Source organism: Takifugu rubripes, chromosome 6 (genome assembly GCF_901000725.2).
Source record: "Takifugu rubripes chromosome 6, fTakRub1.2, whole genome shotgun sequence".
NCBI classification, from domain to species: Eukaryota; Metazoa; Chordata; class Actinopteri; order Tetraodontiformes; family Tetraodontidae; genus Takifugu; species Takifugu rubripes.
The window spans coordinates 5,898,423-5,916,608 of record NC_042290.1 but is presented as its reverse complement, the minus strand read 5'-3'; the positions used below and the strand labels follow the sequence as shown (position 1 = coordinate 5,916,608).

The 18,186-nt window shown below is 46.4% G+C and overlaps 2 protein-coding genes across 3 annotated transcripts; one reads left to right on the top strand and one right to left on the bottom strand.

Moving 5' to 3' along the window:
• The first annotated feature begins 21 nt into the window (after window positions 1-21).
• mtrex (Mtr4 exosome RNA helicase) lies at window positions 22-11,476 on the top strand. The gene is made up of 27 exons (XM_003965185.3): window positions 22-122; window positions 377-508; window positions 916-982; window positions 1,143-1,205; window positions 1,299-1,411; window positions 1,495-1,669; window positions 1,774-1,864; window positions 1,976-2,100; window positions 2,226-2,324; window positions 2,463-2,583; window positions 2,667-2,798; window positions 4,968-5,047; window positions 5,358-5,468; window positions 5,554-5,655; window positions 6,342-6,467; window positions 6,744-6,894; window positions 6,976-7,148; window positions 7,228-7,296; window positions 7,373-7,498; window positions 7,594-7,704; window positions 7,780-7,968; window positions 8,800-8,963; window positions 9,052-9,157; window positions 9,404-9,460; window positions 9,543-9,705; window positions 10,546-10,650; window positions 11,191-11,476. Exons 1-27 carry the CDS (start codon window positions 22-24, stop codon window positions 11,241-11,243), a joined length of 3,105 nt encoding a protein of 1,034 aa, XP_003965234.2. The 3' UTR covers window positions 11,244-11,476.
• Window positions 11,298-17,681, bottom strand: plpp1a (phospholipid phosphatase 1a). Of its 2 annotated transcripts, none has more exons than XM_011604608.2 (6): window positions 17,212-17,681; window positions 14,648-14,799; window positions 13,612-13,892; window positions 13,011-13,068; window positions 12,305-12,481; window positions 11,298-12,211 (listed from the first exon to the last, which is right to left on the bottom strand). In XM_011604608.2, the coding sequence occupies exons 1-6, from the start codon at window positions 17,267-17,269 to the stop codon at window positions 12,089-12,091; spliced, it is 849 nt and encodes a 282-aa protein (XP_011602910.1). In that variant the 5' UTR covers window positions 17,270-17,681; the 3' UTR covers window positions 11,298-12,088. The 2 variants fall into 2 exon arrangements, with proteins under 2 accessions (XP_011602910.1, XP_003965275.1); XM_003965226.3 differs by lacking the exon at window positions 14,648-14,799 and adding an exon at window positions 15,708-15,862 and having other exon boundaries at window positions 17,212-17,680.
• Window positions 17,682-18,186: the final 505 nt, after the last annotated feature.

The window sequence follows — 18,186 nt, the reverse complement described above, 5'->3', positions numbered from 1 at the left end:
GGAAGTGTGCCACTAACCGTCATGGCGGACGCCTTTGGAGATAATTTGTTCAGCGTGTTTGACGATGATGAACAAACGTCTACGGGTAAAAACGTCCCCGCTTCCTTAACAACAGATATCGGGTAAGTTGAGGTTGTGAAAAGTCATTTATATTTGGTATTCGGAACTAAAATGATCAGTGTTTGTCTGACGGAACTCGAAAGTAACATGGTTGTTCGTGCCTTAGAAACGCTCACTGATCGGCCAATTAGCTAATTCACGTTTGACTTTGCTGCACCTAATGTTCGCGGTATAGACTGACACCTTGTCATTCTTTGATGCGCTATCTTTCTTTGGGTTGTCTGAGGACTGTACCGGTATATTCTCCCCTTTCCAGGAAAGCTGTTGGTAAAGATGGACCTGACGTGGACCCTGGTCCGTCTCTCCGAGGCAAGAGGAAGGCAGACAGTGATGGTGGAGAGGAGGTGTTTGCGAAAAAGTCTCAGCTTATATCAGCCAATGAACTTAAGTAAGGGCTATGTCTTATTTGTGGCTAAAGTAACTTTGATTTTACACCACTAAATGCTGTATGAATCCATTGTTTCCCAGTGGTATGGAATGTATGTCCAATGTGCCAAACTAAATATATGTACCCATAGTTTTGTAAGAATACATCTTTATTTCTCTGCTTTTGGTTTTCTGACTACAAACATGACAGTGGTTATGTGGTTGGATATAATATACCACTCAAAATAATACCCAATTTCAAAAGCTCCTCAGTAATTTATATCACCCCATGCAAGTTATAACATCGCTTATGATATTAATTGCCAAGGCTAGTACTATTTTGGACAGGTGTTTGTGATTTTTGTCATTTATTTCGAGGGCGTTGTGATGATGCTTTGATGCTGCTGTGTGACTCACATTTCACTTCAGTCTTGCAGAATTTATGCCCCAAGTGAAGGTGGAACCAGTGGAAACTGTGGAAGGCTGCACTCACGAGGTATTAAATCACGCTCTCAGGCACTCTGTGTCACTGAATAATACTCCTTCAAAACCTCATCCCTTAATTTAAAATGCTGTGCCAGATGAATCACATCATGTTTTTGTCCTGATCTATAATTCAAAACTGGATTATTAAAATGTCTGTTTTTCCTTTCAAGGTTGCTCTTCCTGTCAACGACCAGTATAAACCACTAAAACCACGAGTGGGGAAGGCAGCCAAGGTACATTATCCAGATATTTTCTTGTGTTAATTTTTTTTAAAAAGAGGAGGACTGCAAACTCTTTTGTACTAACCTGTCTTATTTGATTTGCAGGAATATCCGTTTATTCTCGACCCTTTCCAGCGGGAGGCCATTTTGTGTATTGATAACAATGAGTCTGTCCTTGTGTCTGCGCACACTTCTGCTGGCAAAACCGTGTGTGCTGAGTGAGTGTCTATACCGCACCTATCCCTCCATTTAAGAAACCCGTTGACCTGATAAAGCCTTGATGCTTGTCTCCTCCACACAGGTATGCCATTGCATTAGCACTCAGAGAGAAACAGAGAGTGATTTTCACCAGTCCCATCAAGGCCCTCTCCAACCAGAAATACAGGGAGATGTATGAGGAATTCCAAGACGTGGGGCTGATGACTGGTGACGTCACCATCAACCCCACTGCCTCCTGCCTTGTCATGACAACAGAGGTGGGATATTTTGTTCAATGAAAGAGCAGACTGTAAATTTCTCCCAGCTTGGGCAACGCACTCTTTTTTTTTTTTTTCTGATATTAAGCTGATTTTGCTCCCAGATCCTGAGGAGTATGCTGTACCGAGGCTCTGAAATCATGAGGGAGGTGGCATGGGTCATCTTTGATGAAATCCATTACATGAGAGATGCAGGTGTGTGCAGAAACAATAACGGAGAAACCTGCAGGGAGTTTTGGAACAGTCTTGGGAGAATATACAACATTGATTGTAACAAATTGCACCGCGTTCTGTGACTAATTTCAGAGAGAGGCGTTGTATGGGAGGAGACCATCATTCTTCTTCCTGATAATGTGCATTACGTTTTCCTGTCAGCCACTATCCCCAACGCCAGGCAGTTCGCTGAGTGGATTTGTCACCTTCATAAACAGGTGGGGTGCTTTTAAATTAACCACTTTTCTCTCCTCATATATGCAAAAAAACTGTCAGCCCGGCAAAAAAAGATCATCCTTCTTGGTTCATTACAACAGAACTTTTACATTTATTCTTTTTGTAGCCGTGCCATGTCGTCTACACCGACTACCGTCCCACACCACTGCAACACTACATATTCCCAGCAGGGGGCGACGGACTCCACTTGGTTGTTGATGAGAATGTAAGAGAAAAAAAAGTGTATGGACATAGATAATGTTTCTATTTTATGTATATACCTACTAGAATATACATATTGTAGATATGTTTATTATTAAGGTAATTGTTCATCTATGTTTTTTATTTTATTTTATTTTTTTAGGGAGATTTCAGAGAGGACAATTTTAACACAGCCATGCAGGTACTTAGAGATGCCGGAGATTCTGGGGGAGCCAGCGGAGGTGGGAAGTGGGACCCCAGAGGGCGGAAAGGAGGCACTAAAGGTTTGTGTCTGTTGTTAAATGATAAATTGTCGTAAAACGTCTTCAGAAAATTTACAAAATACATGGTGCTGTTTGCTCCTCAGGCCCATCTAGCGTGTTCAAGATCGTAAAGATGATCATGGAGAGGAATTTCCAGCCAGTTATCATCTTCAGCTTCAGCAAGAAAGAATGTGAAGCCTATGCTCTACAGGTGGCCAAATTAGATTTTAACAAAGGTATGTAAATCTGCAAACACACATCAGTCATGTATGCAAATAACTGGTCTTGTTTAACGTCATGTGTGTCTTCTGTTCACTTCACCTTTGGCACACAGGTCATGTGAGTTAGCCTGAAGTGATCTCTGAAGTGTTTTTGTGCAAAAATGAACTCTCATGTGGGTTTGTACTGTCAGTCAAGGGAAATAAGCATTCAAATGTGAGCTTAGATTTGCATTTCCAATTATACTTGTATCAGAATGATTATCATTTTCTAGCAAAATAATTATTTTCTTTTATGTATTAAAATGATGCCAACATGCTTAATCACAGAAAATGAAGTTTTGACCTTTCTAGAAAACGTAATCATTTTAATTGCTGTATATGCAGTGCATTGAGAGAGTTTCCATTAACAGTGTGCACACTTGTCAATTCTTAGGTGTTGGCCAGCAAAGAGTCTTTGCACAAACAGTTGCATTAAGAGTTGGAAGAGGGAGGAGAAATGAGGCAAGAGAAATGTTTCACCAATATGTTAAATTGCTGGCAGCCACAGCTGAACGGCTCCATTTTCCTGCGTCATTAATTCGGCTGACTCTCTCTGCACACATGCTGGCTGGAAGTTGCATTATGAGCAGAATGAACATCATCCATCAGTAAATTGATATTGGCTGTCCTCCACCAGTGATAGAAACCGTGTGATAACTCACTTGACAAACTTTTTCCTCCTTAATTCTACTTTGTTGGGTTTATTTCTTAAATAGAAAAATGGTTTTCATGTTCAACAGTGAAAAGATTTTTCTCTTTCAGTGCTGCTTATTTCATCAATATTGCGTTAAAAGAAATGGAAAATATCTCAGCCCATGCTAATTTGTTACGGTAAATTTGAGTTTTCTGCCATGGAAAGTGTTTAGATTTCCTTAAATTTAGCATGCTGGTAAAAGAACACTGTAATAATCCAGTAGTCAGAGTCTCCGGTCTCTTCTAATGAGGAGAAAAAGAAATTGGATGGAAGAAAATTTGCGCTACGTTTCTTGCTTGTATTTTCCTGTGTTTTCCTGACATCAGCTCTGTGAGCTTTAATTTTCACAATCACTTTGTGAAATCAGTGTTCCTTCAGTATGTGCGTGTAAGCTGTTGCTGTCCTGGAATTGTGTGAGGCCAGTCGTACGCTCTTCCCCTCGTTCTCAACAGGACTCCTCCCTCACTTCCTCTTCTCTTCCTCTGTCCATGTTCTCTCTGGCTGTGACACTCACACGTGTCGGAGCTTGAGGACCAGCTGGTGCTGAGCACAGAGACCAACTGAAGGACTGTCTCTTTGTCACCGAGTTGTTGTTTTTCTCATTTCTTTTTACCCCAAATGGATGAAATCTGTTGGTGTGGTCCACTGAGGTTGCTTCTTTATGATGGGCTGTTCAGTCCTGCTCTCCACCATTACATCAACATTTCGAATGAGCAGGAGTGTTATGAATGCTGCAACACCTCCATGATGAAATTACATTTTTAATCTGGTTAAACCACATTTGTTGAGCTTGATGGTCCCAGTTGGCAACAAAAGGTACCGCCGGTTGTCATCCAGGTGTACAGTAGACACAATTAGAAGTGACAATGCAATTGCCGCCCGGCAGTCCGCTCTCATGACATGGTTCCACTCAGACGGTATCATTTTTGGCTTTTGTCTTCCAGTAGGGTTTCTGTGTTTGATATGTAAAGATTTACCTACACGTCACATTTGATGACCAAATCGGCCGAGGGCAATTTTAGTGTAAATGAATGTTTTGGGTTTTTTTCTTTTCCTTTAGTGAATTGTGTGTGTGTGAGTGTGTGTGTGTGGTGCTGGCTGGGTGGTATGTGTTTTTTTTTTTTGTATTTGGCTGTCAGACTGGCGGCGTGGAGTTGGGCTGACTGCTTGTCAGGGTTTCTGTGTTGTTAGTGGAGCTGCTTTGTTGTTCAAGTTGGACACTGAAGCATTTGAATAATCAGACTTTGAGGAAGTCCAAGATTCTGACTGAAGCAGGCCCAAAAGAGAGAATATTTCCCAGAATAGAGTAAAGAAAGACCAGTGAATAAGTTTCCACTTGGAAGACGACAGGAGTAATTTGCCAGCACAGTATTATATTAAAGTGTGGATTGGAAATGTGGCGCCGCTTTTATTTTTCAGGTTAAACTTTTTAAGTTTCACAATGTTTGCAGATGATGAGAAGCGTTTGGTGGAGGAGGTGTTCAACAACGCAGTGGACTGTCTCTCTGATGAAGATAAGAAACTCCCTCAGGTGAGGAGAGCTTTTCAAACCCCCACTCTCATAAGTTTTTGTGCTCGGCAAAGATGCAAATTGCTGCAGTAAATAAATGTAAATAGTGGTGTCAGCAGACTCCAACACTCCTCCTGTTGTTCTCCGTTTCTGCTGAGTCACATTATGAGAACCAGCTGCACTGATGTAATCATTGGTTGACAGATACAGTCGAGGTTACAACGCCGTCCAACTGTTAATCACTTTTCCATTTTTCTCCACTCTTCTGTCCCGACGCGTCTATTCCTCCGAGGAAGCCTGCTCTTATTTACATGTCGTATGTGATCGTCAGGTGGAGCACGTGCTGCCGCTCCTGAAGAGGGGGATTGGGATCCATCACGGAGGTTTGCTGCCCATCCTGAAGGAGACCATAGAGATCCTTTTCTCCGAAGGCCTGCTAAAGGTGCTAATGCTACGATCTCAGCCTCACTCTGTTGACGTGTTTGGAGGTGAAAGGTGGACCAATCGTGTTGTTGCTCTCCTCCCAGGCTTTATTTGCTACCGAGACCTTCGCCATGGGCATCAACATGCCAGCCCGCACTGTGCTCTTCACCAGCGCTCGCAAGTTTGATGGCAAGAGTCACCGCTTTGTAAGAACACACGTTTATGCACACACACACACACACACACTCTCGCACATTTCACGTCTTTCCACATGTTGCATTTTTCAAACAACGTCCCTTTTTTGGACGATCAGCCAACAGGCCTCTGTAAACCGTGCTGTCCAGGTCTGCAGCATGGAGCTGCTGCTCTGAGGCCTTGTAAGGTCCTGAAAGTCCTGCTGCTCGCAGCGCCACATAAACAGCCACGTATTGTTTACATGAGGCGGGGGGCCGCGCGTGGAACCGACGTCAAACTAAAAAACACCTCCGTCTACACCACACATGCATGGATCTGCACCCCACACATGCAGTCCTCCACAAGAAGTTCATCTGGTACATCTGGTGTGTGAGTTGTGCCAAAGCTCCACGCAGGCACATTTAACACACACAAAACTCATTCCTTCAATGTAGTGTTTTGAATCAAGAGCCGTCTGAAACAAATGTCGGATCAGTTTGAATGTGATCTGTTGTTTTGAGTGTTTTTATTGCTGGGATTGTTGTTGAGAGACGGGTGTAATCCCAGCCATGTGGAAACGGCTCCGTCTCCCTCACAAGACACCGTCATTGTTCGGATCTCAGCCAGATCTTCCCCGCCTGCTTGTTAGACAAATAACCGATGCGTACGTTATCTTCCACCTCTTTTGTGCTATCGCTCTTTGCTCGCCATGACCTAGATCACGTCAGGCGAATACATCCAGATGTCCGGGCGAGCTGGGAGGAGAGGAATGGACGACAGGGGCATTGTTATCTTTATGGTGGATGAGAAGATGAGTCCAGCTGTGGGAAAGCAGTTGCTCAAGGTACGTTGAAAGAGACGGCAGCAGGGTTGTTTCACTTTTCTGTGCCTGAGGTAACGACCTGCCAGAGTCTGATCAGACGGACCGTTCAGCACTGGCGCCTCCGTGATGCCAATTTAAACCACTCCCCCCGGTGGTGTTTGCAAATTTTGATTCATGTGAAATGCTTCACCCGTGCATTTGCAGCTGTCACATAAACGGAACTTTTGATCATTTCATGCATTTTAATGTGAAAGTCCCGAGTGTAACCGTCTAAAACCGCTGTCCCGCGCTGCTCAGGGCTCGGCCGATCCTTTAAACAGCGCGTTTCACCTCACCTACAACATGGTGCTCAACCTGCTGCGAGTCGAAGAGATCAACCCCGAGTACATGCTGGAGAAGTCCTTCTATCAGTTTCAGCACTACAGGGCCCTGCCCGGCGTGGTGGAGAGTAAGTGCATGCGCACATTCGCTGTGTCAGCATTCCTATTAATTTATTTTGAACCCACACGGCTGATTTTGGCGCCTGCAGAAATAAAGAAGTACGAAGAGCAATACCACACCATTGAGATTCCCAACCAGGAGAGCGTGGTCACCTACTTTAAAATCCGACAGCAGTTGGCCAAACTCGGTAAAGAGATCCAGGAGTTCATCCACAGGCCCAAGTATTGTCTGCCCTTCCTGCAGCCAGGGCGCCTTGTGAAGGTAGAGCCGCTCGCACTCGCCCTTTTATCGCCCGCTCGCTACTCCAGTTCTCACGGCTCCGCGCGTTTTTTCGCCACAGGTGAAGAATGAAGACGCCGACTTCGGCTGGGGGGTCGTCGTCAACTTCAACAAGAAGACTAACGTGAAGGTCAGTGGGGATTTTTGGTGTAAAGACACGTCACTCCGTTTGAGGAGCGTGTGACCGTGTGTGTTTCCCCGTTCAGAGCAGCACCGACGCGGAGCCGCTGTACGTGGTGGAGGTTCTGCTCCACTGCAGTAAGGAGAGCGTCAAAGACTCTGCGACCGAGGCGGCGAAACCCGCCGCCCCGGGAGAGGTGGGAGAGATGCAGGTGGGTAGAGAGAACACACGGAAACCAAGTTGTCTCACACACAAACACACACAGCACGGCACGGCAGGTCTCTGCAACGTGACTTGTTTCTCCAGGTTGTCCCGGTGATGGTGCAACTCCTGAGCGCCCTCAGCTCGGTTCGCCTTTACATCCCTAAAGACTTGAAGCCTCTGGACAACCGGCAGCTGATGCTCAAGTCTATCCAGGTATCACCATGGCGCCCATTTAAAATGCACACAACTGATCCGAGATCAGTCAACGGAGCTGCTCTTTGACTACAGGAGGTGCAGAAACGTTTCCCAGACGGGATTCCCCTGCTGGACCCCGTGGACGACATGGGCATCAAAGACCAGGCCCTGAAGAAAATCATCCAGAAGGTGGAGGCCTTTGAGCACCGCATGTACTCGCACCCCCTGCACAGCGACCCCAACCTGGAATCTGTCTATGCTCTCTGTGAGAAGAAAGCGCTGGTGAGAATCAAAACCCTGCTAAAGGTCACATTACAGCATTATAGACCTAAAAACAAAGATTAAAAAAGCTCAGGCGGGCCTTTTTAAATCTCTGTTGCTCCCACATTTGTTAGATTGCAATCAGTGACCTTCGCTTATCTTTTCCTGCCTTTGGCCTTATAATTAAACAAATACAGGAAGAAGGGTCGTAAATTATTTTGGGCGTTTAAGACGCCACGCTCAGCTGTAGGTCAGATAACAGAAAAACATTGAACCACAGCAGCAAGGAAACCTCCCTCCTGGCTCTGTTACATTATGTTGGACCCCAAACATGAAACGCACGTCCTGTGACGTTGTCAGGCACAAATACAAAAGAAACAGGTGTCAGAACAACCCACTTCTGAAGGTGCAGCACCCTCCAAACACACGTCAGCAGCCTCGCGGAACGACTGAGGAGTGTTTGGTTGAACCTGCTGTGGGATTAAAGGGCAGTGTGATTGATGCGGGACGCTTCAGTGGCTCCCTCGCTCCACCCGTCTTTTATAAAGTCTGACTGTGTAACTGTGTAATCGCCTCTCTTGATTAACCTGCTCCTGTTTGCATTTCTCCAATCCCTTTTCCACAACTGTAATCCTTAATCTCATTTCTCTCCCTGACTTTATGTTCATCTCGTTTTAAGCGTGTGTGTCTGTGTGCACCTCCCCTCGCTCCTCCAAACACATTCAGTCCTTGTGGTGGTGGTTAAAGGGTAAAGTAGATTAGATCCCTTCTAATCTGCTGGTAAATAAAGGGAATATTCCACTGTATCCCTGCTGCTGTTGCCTGTAAGGATTTCTGTGCTTGCGTGTTCAGATCGGAGCAGATATTCGGGCATCCAAGAGGGAGCTGAAGAAGGCTCAAACCGTCCTGCAGATGGACCAGCTCAAGTGCAGGAAGAGGGTCCTGAGGCGTCTGGGATTCGCCAGCCCCTCCGACGTCATCGAGATGAAAGGACGGGTGGCCTGTGAAATCAGCAGGTAGAGGGGAACCGCACAGCCCGGTTATTGAGTCTGAACTGTAAGGGCTGCTTTATCAGTCGCTGACGTCCTGCATCCGTGTCTCTAGCGGCGACGAGCTCCTGCTGACGGAGATGATTTTCAACGGCCTCTTCAACGACCTGACGGTGGAGCAGGCCACCGCCCTGCTGTCCTGCTTCGTCTTCCAGGAAAACGTAAGAGCAAAGGAGCAGAAACCCCCTCGTAACCCTCCAAACAAACCCAGGCCTCTCTGAATGGCCACATAAACAGCCGATCCCAGTCCTCCCAGTCCCATCGATGGCCATCAATAGGACCCCTGAGGTGGACATGTTTGTCCATGGTTAACACGCTTCTTTTCTTATTCTGGAAATGAATCACAGCTGCCCTTTACTCAGCTGCTGCGGGCACACGTCATCTTTATTTTTGTGCCCCCCCCCCAGGCCAGCGAGATGCCGAAACTGACGGAACAACTGGCTGCACCTTTGAGGCAGATGCAGGTGAGACGGTTTGACCACAGAGCCGAGCGGTCGTCCTCAGACTTGTCTAAACAGGAACTCCGTCCTCCTTTGTTGTATCCAGGAGTGTGCGAAGCGCATCGCCAAAGTCTCTGCAGACGCCAAGCTGGACGTGGACGAGGAGACGTATTTGAACCAGTTCAAGCCTCACCTGATGGACGTGGTTTACGCCTGGGCCAACGGCTCCACGTTCGCACAGATCTGCAAGATGACGGATGTTTTCGAAGGTAGACAGGAAGCCGGAGCCCTCGATCCCCTCGGCGGTCGTTAGCTTAGCAGGAAATGCTGGCAGAGCTGGAAACGACTGCCTGGAAACGACTTTCCAGCAGCTTCTGTTTGTTGCCATCCGTGTGTTTCAGTTCCCAAATTTCAGATTCCCTGTTGTATCATTTTTACGATTACGATCTCTCGTGTTTGTGCTGAAGAGGATCTACGACGGGAACGCTCGGAGAGGGAATCTGAACTGACAAATGGGGGGGAAAAGATCAGTCATCCATCGAATAACAGATTTAACGGGCAATCTTTGGTCGTCAGAAGTCTGTGTGGTTAAATTTCTACCGCTATTTTAGATTTAATGTTAAGATTTTATGCTTTTAAGGTGTTGTTACGACTTGGCTCAAAGTTGTAACAAACTGGCTCCTCCCAGCTCGCAGGTGAAACCAGTCTCACTGACGACCCACCCAGTCTCTGGGTAAACAAAACAAAACACATGGGCGGGCCGTCACAGTGTTTTCAAAGCTCCTGGCTAAAAGTTTGTTCAGATTGTTTAAACCTTCAGCCGAGATTATGTTTATCTACGACTCCCAGCAGTGACCTCATTGTTTAAAAACTGACGTCTTGGCATAACTGCGAGGTCAGAGTTGTAAAACTAAAGGGAGTTTTCGGAATTCCTGAAAACATACATAGATATGGTCATTTCTGTTTCAAAAGATAAGTTTAAGTTTCGCAGGTGGGAGGGTTGAAGGGGAGGGAGAGAGGTTTTGATCCGAATCTGCTGTTGTTAGAACGTTTTTTCAGACTAAACACACAGATATTAAAGCGTGTGTGTGTGTGTGTGTGTCCTGCAGGGAGCATCATCCGCTGCATGCGCCGTCTGGAGGAGGTGCTGCGACAGATGTGCTCTGCAGCAAAGGCCATTGGCAACACGGAGCTGGAGAACAAGTTTGCCGAAGGTGCGAACATTCAGAGCCTCACGTTTGGATGCTCGTTGGACGATAAATCAAACACCTGGCGCCGCACGGTCTGGTTAATAAGAGGACGAGATTAGGAGTGGTCCAGATGTTCCCAGGTCCAGTTTTAGACATCAATCCCTCACAGCTGCCTGTAACAGGAAGGGTGCGTGTTCTGAGGTCTGTGGGGGTTTGGCAGCGCCCCAGACTCTCCTGGTGTTTGGAGCCGCTCTGATAAAAGCCTTCATTCTGAAATCAGGTTGCATCAGAGTCCAAAGTTGCTCAATCAGTGAGTTCCAGAATCCAGATGACCTCACCTGTGACACGTTTGATCAGTTTAGTCATCTTAAAGTTGGAACAAATGTGTCACGTTAACTCACTGAAGTTTCTTGGCCTCTATTCCAGATTATCCATCTCCAGTAATTCATTTTTTTTGTCAACATGCATCAGCAGTCTATAATTCAAATGTAGATTAAATATACTCGTTGCAGGTGTAATAACATGTTACTAAAGCAGATTTCTGTCCGTTTCTGTGTCTTCCAGGAATTACCAAAATCAAGAGAGACATCGTATTTGCTGCCAGCCTCTACCTGTAGACCTTCGACTGGTTATTTAAATCAGTATCGTTTAAAGAACGCAAAACCATGTTGTGGTCAGAAAAACTGAACGTTTTTATTTTCCATTACAACAGTGGTGTCATCTGAAGATGTTCCTGCCTTAGTCTTACGACACGCATGACATCGTGTTTGTTAACAAGTAAAATGGCTTGTTTTAGAGGAGACATTTGTACATAGTTGCTTTTAATAAAAGTCTGGTGATTTGTTTTGTACGTACAGATTATACAAAGTTGCTCTGTTTATAGTGGTATATACACACAGGGAGCAGCAGCAGGCATCCAGCAAAGGCAACACGAGACGTAAACTGACCGCCTGCTCTTTAACACGCTTCCCCTGAGCACCAGAGTCGGACGGCGCTGACCTGGAGTCAGCGGTTCGTGAGCGTGAAGCAAACATTCCTCTTTATAAATAGCCCTGAAGTTAAAACTGGACTTAAGGCAGCAGAGAACTAAAAACTGGCCCTAAATCACAATGAGCGGCTAACCCCAGGTCAGGGGCCAAAAGCACAAAGCAAGGTTACATTCACAGGTTTCCAACCCTCTGATCCCCCCCACCCCCCCGGCCCCATGCGGTTAAGACTTCCCGCTGCCTCAGTAGACGTGAACGCATCACTCCTATCTTACATCTGCCTCAGTCCGGGATGACAGGCGAGGGACAGAGACGGTAAATTACATTTAAAAAGAAAATCCTAATCAATCAGCCTGAGGTGGAGCTTCCATAAGCAGCACAGGGGTGCAGGGTCATCCAGGAGCTTCCTTACTCTGTCCATGCAGGGAACCGTGGGGTGGAAGGCCAGAGGGGCGCAGAGGTCGTCCACCTTTCCATTAGCTTAACTGGGACTCAAAGTGGTTTCCGTTGGTGGGAGTCTCCTGCAGGCTGGTGTGTGGGATGTCCACCTTTTTGCAGAGGTCTACGCGTGGCTTGAAAAAGTCAGACACGAAGAAAACCTGCAGGACGAGTGGGAAAAGGCAAGAGTTTAGAATCGTCGCTCAATTTCTTCTGGTGCCGCTGAAGTGCAACAGAAGCTTGAAGGGATTTACCACCAGCAGGGCCATGAGGGCCCCCTGCAGGAGCCCCATCAGCACGTCGCTCCAGTGGTGTTTATAATCCGACACCCTGGACAATCCTGTGTAAACTGACGCGGCGATCAAGAAAAACTGGATTGTGGGCCTGAAGAGCCGAGCCCATGGGGCCTTTAGACGGGCCTGCAGGTAGAGCTGAGGAGGACAGTTGTGTTTAGACTCACAACACAGTTGAGGTGAATCCAGACATCCAACATGGCTGCCTTATCTGGAGCCATTTCCTGTCACACTTGTTTACGCTATAGCCGTGTTCTTCCGGAGGGAGACGGAGCTAAACTGATGCCAGGACTTTGGCCTGTGTCTTGTGTTATTCTACAATCTGTCAAGAACCTGAGCTGCGCAGCAGATCGAGCTCTGCTGAATCATCGGTGATGCAGATTTCAGATCTAATCTGAAACCAACTCAGTACTAAAATGTTAATGCTAAGCTAACTGGCTAATAACAGATTCATTACTTAAGCTGCCAACATTGTACATTCAGTGTATTTGAATATACACTCTAACGATAAAACCCGATTAAAGAGGTTATTATTATAAAGTTCTGATTTACATTCAATTTTAATAAAAAAAACTGGAAGAATAAGACAAGCAACTGCCTGAATCTGAAGAATGTGTGCCTGTCATTACCCACTGGTAGTAAATATGCACCGCGTGATGGAACTTACGGCCAGGAAGAGCATGCAGTACATGGAGAAAGAGGAGTGGCCGGAGTAGAAGGAAAGCCTGCGAGGAAGAGGAATGACAACGTCAGGATCTGTTAAACCCAGAGGACAGCGGGCGGCTGACGCCCCTCGGGGAACCTTGGGTGCGATGGACGGGTGATTTCGGTGGATGTGCAGCTTCTATTCATGGTAACTAGGTTGTGTTTTGACTGCGGACACCTCAGCTCAACACGAGCACAAACACACCTCGCTTGGGTGTGGGCTTGAAAGGTCAGGAATGACAATATAATCTAGACTACGTTTGAATGGAATGATATGAAAACACCCTACAAAAACACACCATTCAGTCACTGAGAATAATTTAAACATCATTAGCTAAAAATGCTCATTGTTTTTTATTACAGTCTCATTCCCAGCCTCTGTCCCCAACACACACCAACAGATCTCTAAATATAACCTGAGCCCTACGGGAGTCATGTTACAGTAAAATGATCCTCTTTGCTGCCGCTCCTGAACGAGTTATTAGCCAGCGCTGCGTCCTCAACACACACAGCAGCTTCAGGAAACACACGAGGACCCTCTAGCGCTGCGATGCAGCACCCACCTGCCCTCCTTGCTCATCCTCTCGTCTCCGGTGCAGGTGAAGACTTCAATATACGTCCCCAATGAACAGTTGATGGACTTCCAGTCGGGCTTGCACACGTCCAGGAAGTGCGGCCTGAGCCGGCCAATGGAGTACTTGGCGATGTCGGTCAGCGACTGGCTCATGGCGGCCCCGAACAGGAAGGTGCCCACGGCTTTGTAAACGGAGGCAACATAGCTGCCGAAGGAGGATTTGGATTTGATGCGATCTAGATAAACTGAAAGGCACTCGCCAAAGATCATCTGTGGAGAGGAGGGGAAGGAGGCAGGAGTTAGGCCAACCATAACGAACCATTAATTAAAAGGGATGGGCTCACAAACTATGGTTATCAAGCTGTTACTGGAAGAAACTGAACACAGATATTCTGAATCCTCCTGACTAGAATGCTGCAACAGGAAGACGTCCACTTAAAACAAGCCCTGTCGTAATTGTTTTAGCTTCTATTACGTCTCGGTTTTTGAACCTTGAATGTTTGCTTGTGCCCACTAACCTCCCAAATAACACGTTTCATCTCTCACGTTATCTCCTCTCCTATTAAAGAGCCTGACTGCCTCCTCTCAGTGCATTAAGTCAGCGAAAAGCGGAATCTTTCACAAAACGGATCACTTTTATCATGATCACGGTCAGCTCCAGGAAATATGCGAGCTCCGTTTTGGTTGCATGTGTTTACGCCTCGCTTGTTTTTTCCCTGCTATCTTTAATGGCTCCCAGTGAGTAAATGAACAACTACTGCTAACGAAGGCTGCAGTGGTGTGATAAAGATGGCAGATTCAACAGACTAGAATCTGCTGAGGCAGCCCGTACAGGCAGAAATAATCATCTCATTTCTAATCTTCTGAAAACGCCAATAACTTATCACGGGGCTTCATCAGAAACAGCTCAGTGGCAGGAGTTAGTCTCATGGTTATCTGTGTGTGGGGCCAGTGGTTAAAGGAATACAAACAGGCATGAGTCTCAGAACAAAGCTGTGAGCAGAGAGCAAAACAGGTGCACTTACAGTGAGTATTGTGGCGGGTATCATGACACCTCCTAACAACTGATAGGAAATGGTGTCCTCTTTATAGGGGTACTTGATCGAATCATCGCTACAGAAAAAGCCCCGGCGGAAAGGACTGTGTTTCACATTCAGTATAGCAAAGGGGAGTCCGGCTAGCAGAGAAGCAACGAGAGAAACAAAAAAAGAAAAGAGATTTCAGTTTACAAGGTCAACTCTTGGCATCCCCGACCCACAATGCACCTCTGCGTCTGCAGAAGGTCCTTCCAAACCACCAAGCACATTAAAAAGCCAAAATAGAGATGCTGGTTAAAGTCAGGAGGGATTAGCAGGAGAAACATGCACGTTATATCAGCGCTGGACTGCAAATAAGAGTTATCCACCCCCCCACCCCCCCGCCACACACACAAAAAAAGCCTTTAGGGGTCCTTCAGGCCACTTCCTGGAGAGATCAGACACCAGTGAGAGGCACATGGGCTCACACGTGCACACACACCAGCAGCACTTCCTTGCCTCTGGACAGCTTCAAAACACCCGCTCCGTTCCAAAAGCTATTCCAAGGAACAGAGAAGCCACTCTGCATGTCTGTTACACTAATTACACACAGACAGCAGATTCATCAGAGCCAAATGTTTGGGAGCGCTCGGTCAACTCGTGACTTTGGAGTTGAGGTCTTGGGCTCCGGTTATGGTGTGTTTGAAGTCCTAAATAGTGTAAAAGTCATGTCTCATCTGATTTGTATTGGTGCTTTTAAGTGGACATCCTCCTCTGAGCTCACTCTAACAGTAACCATAAACATGCGCTAATCTCACATATAATCCATAATGATGAGTTACAAATGCATTGTCTCAGCTCTGGAAATCTACTGGAGTTTTCCTGCCTCTGTGTTGGCAGACATTTGGACAGGAAAAGCACAAGAGCAGCTGATAACAATAATGGCTACTTTCCTTGTAGGTGTGCCAGGAAACGGACAGTGTGGAGGTCCTGGCACACCCTGAAACATGCCAGCTACTCTTGTGCTTCCCAGTTTATGTGCCAAAGCTGAGCCGAGAGTCCTACTTACGCAGCTAATGGGCAGCGCGAAGCCTACAGTGTACAGCACCGTGGAGGTGATGGTGCTGTGGTGGAAGGGGTACTTGATGCTGTCATCGTTACAGAAAAAGCCCCTCTGATAAGGGCGCACCTTACCCAGGTTAAAGGCTGCCAGAGGCAGACCCCCTGTGGATGGAGAGATTGGGAGGAGGAAGAGGTCAAAGGTGGGCAAAAGTACCAAAACAGAAACTCAATTGAAAACTAGGAGAGCTGGACCTTAAGTTAGTGTGACCGCTCACCCACAACACTAAAGACTGTTTACATCGTGGTGGCTTTCCTGGTTCGAGCACAGCTACGAAGTCCTTCCATGCAAGCGTCATAAAGATAAAGCTAATAGGTCCTGACAGTCCCAAGTTGGCCGTCATCTCTGGGGCTGCTCGCTCAGCTTGTCCCATTGTAAAGTGGAGGAAAGACTCTTTTTCGTCCAACTGCCTTTTAAACTATTTTTACCAGCTCCAGGCACAGCTGTCGGCGCCGTCAGCTGCCCCGGCCCAGGCTGATGGGTGACAACAGCTGGAAATGCCAGTTATGAAAACACACCCCAGTGCGTTTGCTGCGATGAATCTTCTATCTGAAACAGATCCTCCAGACCTCACCCACAATGAACGCTTAAAAAAAGAATGACATTTATAAAGCTGCGCTGGTATCAGCTGAAGCCCAATTCAACCCACCGTATGTTCATTCGCATGCAACTCCTGGAAATAGACTACAGAAGATGTTATCGTCAACAGTCGTACAAACTCATGCAACATAGACTTCAGCTGGTGAGCAGGTCAGCTCTGTAGAGGACTCTCATGCTAAATATCACTGCATTCAGGCCGCGCTGCAGGATCCTGCAGACGGTGCAGGCTCGGCTGCGGCTTTAAGAGTCATCCTGAACCTATGAATCATTGATGATCGGGTTTAATCAGCAGTGGCACAAAAGCCCAGAGGTTCAACGTGAACCTCCACCACCGGATCAACCCAACGGTGGTTCTGCCTGCTGGTAGATCGTGGGCCCTTTACATATAAGATCAGTGGGTAAACGGGTCAGAATCCACTTGTGTTGCGGTTCCGAACAACCCTGGCCGGCGATGACGTCATCCTATGGATGCCATACATCTGTCTGCAGCAACTGAAGCGGCATTTGGTCCAAATAGTGCAACTGGCTTTTCAACGGCAAAAACGTATGTAATAGGGAAACAGTTAAATAAAGCGCATTAATTATTGGAGCCACTTTGCTGGATTAAAACTCGCATTTGAAGAAAAAAAAAATACTGAACGAGGCGTTTCTCATTTACATACAATGGAGAGACAGTCTTTGTCAGGACGAAAAGAACTTTAGCATCTGAACAGATAAAAAAAATGAATCATCAATTTGTAAAAGTGTGTTGATCGTCGTGCGTTAAAGAGGCTCAGTAACGCTGACCGCTGCCGATGGTGGGGGGTTCTATCAATCTGCCCGCGTCAGCAGCGAAAGGGATTTAAATACATACCCAGAACAAGGCAGACTACGTCGAGCAGAACAAAAGGGATTCCTCGCTTCTCGAACATGTTCGCTCCTGTCCGTCTCCGCGTCGACTCTGCTCTGCGGTGCGTCCTCTTCTGTCGAGGATGCTCCTCCTCGCAGCGTCGTCGCTGCTTATTTCCGACTGGGATGTCGGAACAACCACATCAATGGTGTTTACAACACCCACACGCACGCTGAATGCGGGTTTTGCGTTTCATGTGGCGAAGTGATCCGTCTCCCCGCTGTGTTCGCCGGGTACTACGACAGAGCTGCGACCTCCCTACTAGTAGTGGCTTTAGAATGGTTTAATTTAAACTATTTGGGATGTTTAAAGAATGAAAATGTTGAGTTTAGCAGCGTCATTTTGGACAAACGCCTGTCTAGGCAAGCGACTGCAGTGACAAACATTCCCCAGACACCGGAAGCTCCTCGCGAGAGGCCGCCGTCGGTCTGCTGTTGCATTCAGGTACAGGGGGAATTATGGTGACTCGCAATTTTGGATAAGTTGCACTCATGGTCGCGTGTTATCAAATGATAATATCGGAATGCAGAAAATAAAAAGGATCTTTACTAGAATCGACCTTTTGTACATTTTCTAAGGTAGTTTACGCAGAATAGACACATAAAAAACACCGGAAGCATAGTATTGATCATATTAATTCCTAGCAAACGTGTTTAAGAAATTCTATGGTCGGCGGCGCCACCTGGTGGTTTGGAGGTTTCGTTACTTTAAAGGAAAGCGGACTTGAGTCGCGATAACACAATATTATTATATACTGTAAATAATGATAAACTATTATATTTAAATGGAACTATATAATATTATTGACTAATTATTTTGAGTAAAATAAAAAACAAGTTCACAGGCGCTTTCGGATATCGAGATGTCTGTGTAGATTCTCAATCATCCAGGTCATTGTATCCAAGGTAGTTTTCTCTGTCAACTGGACTGGGTTTCTTC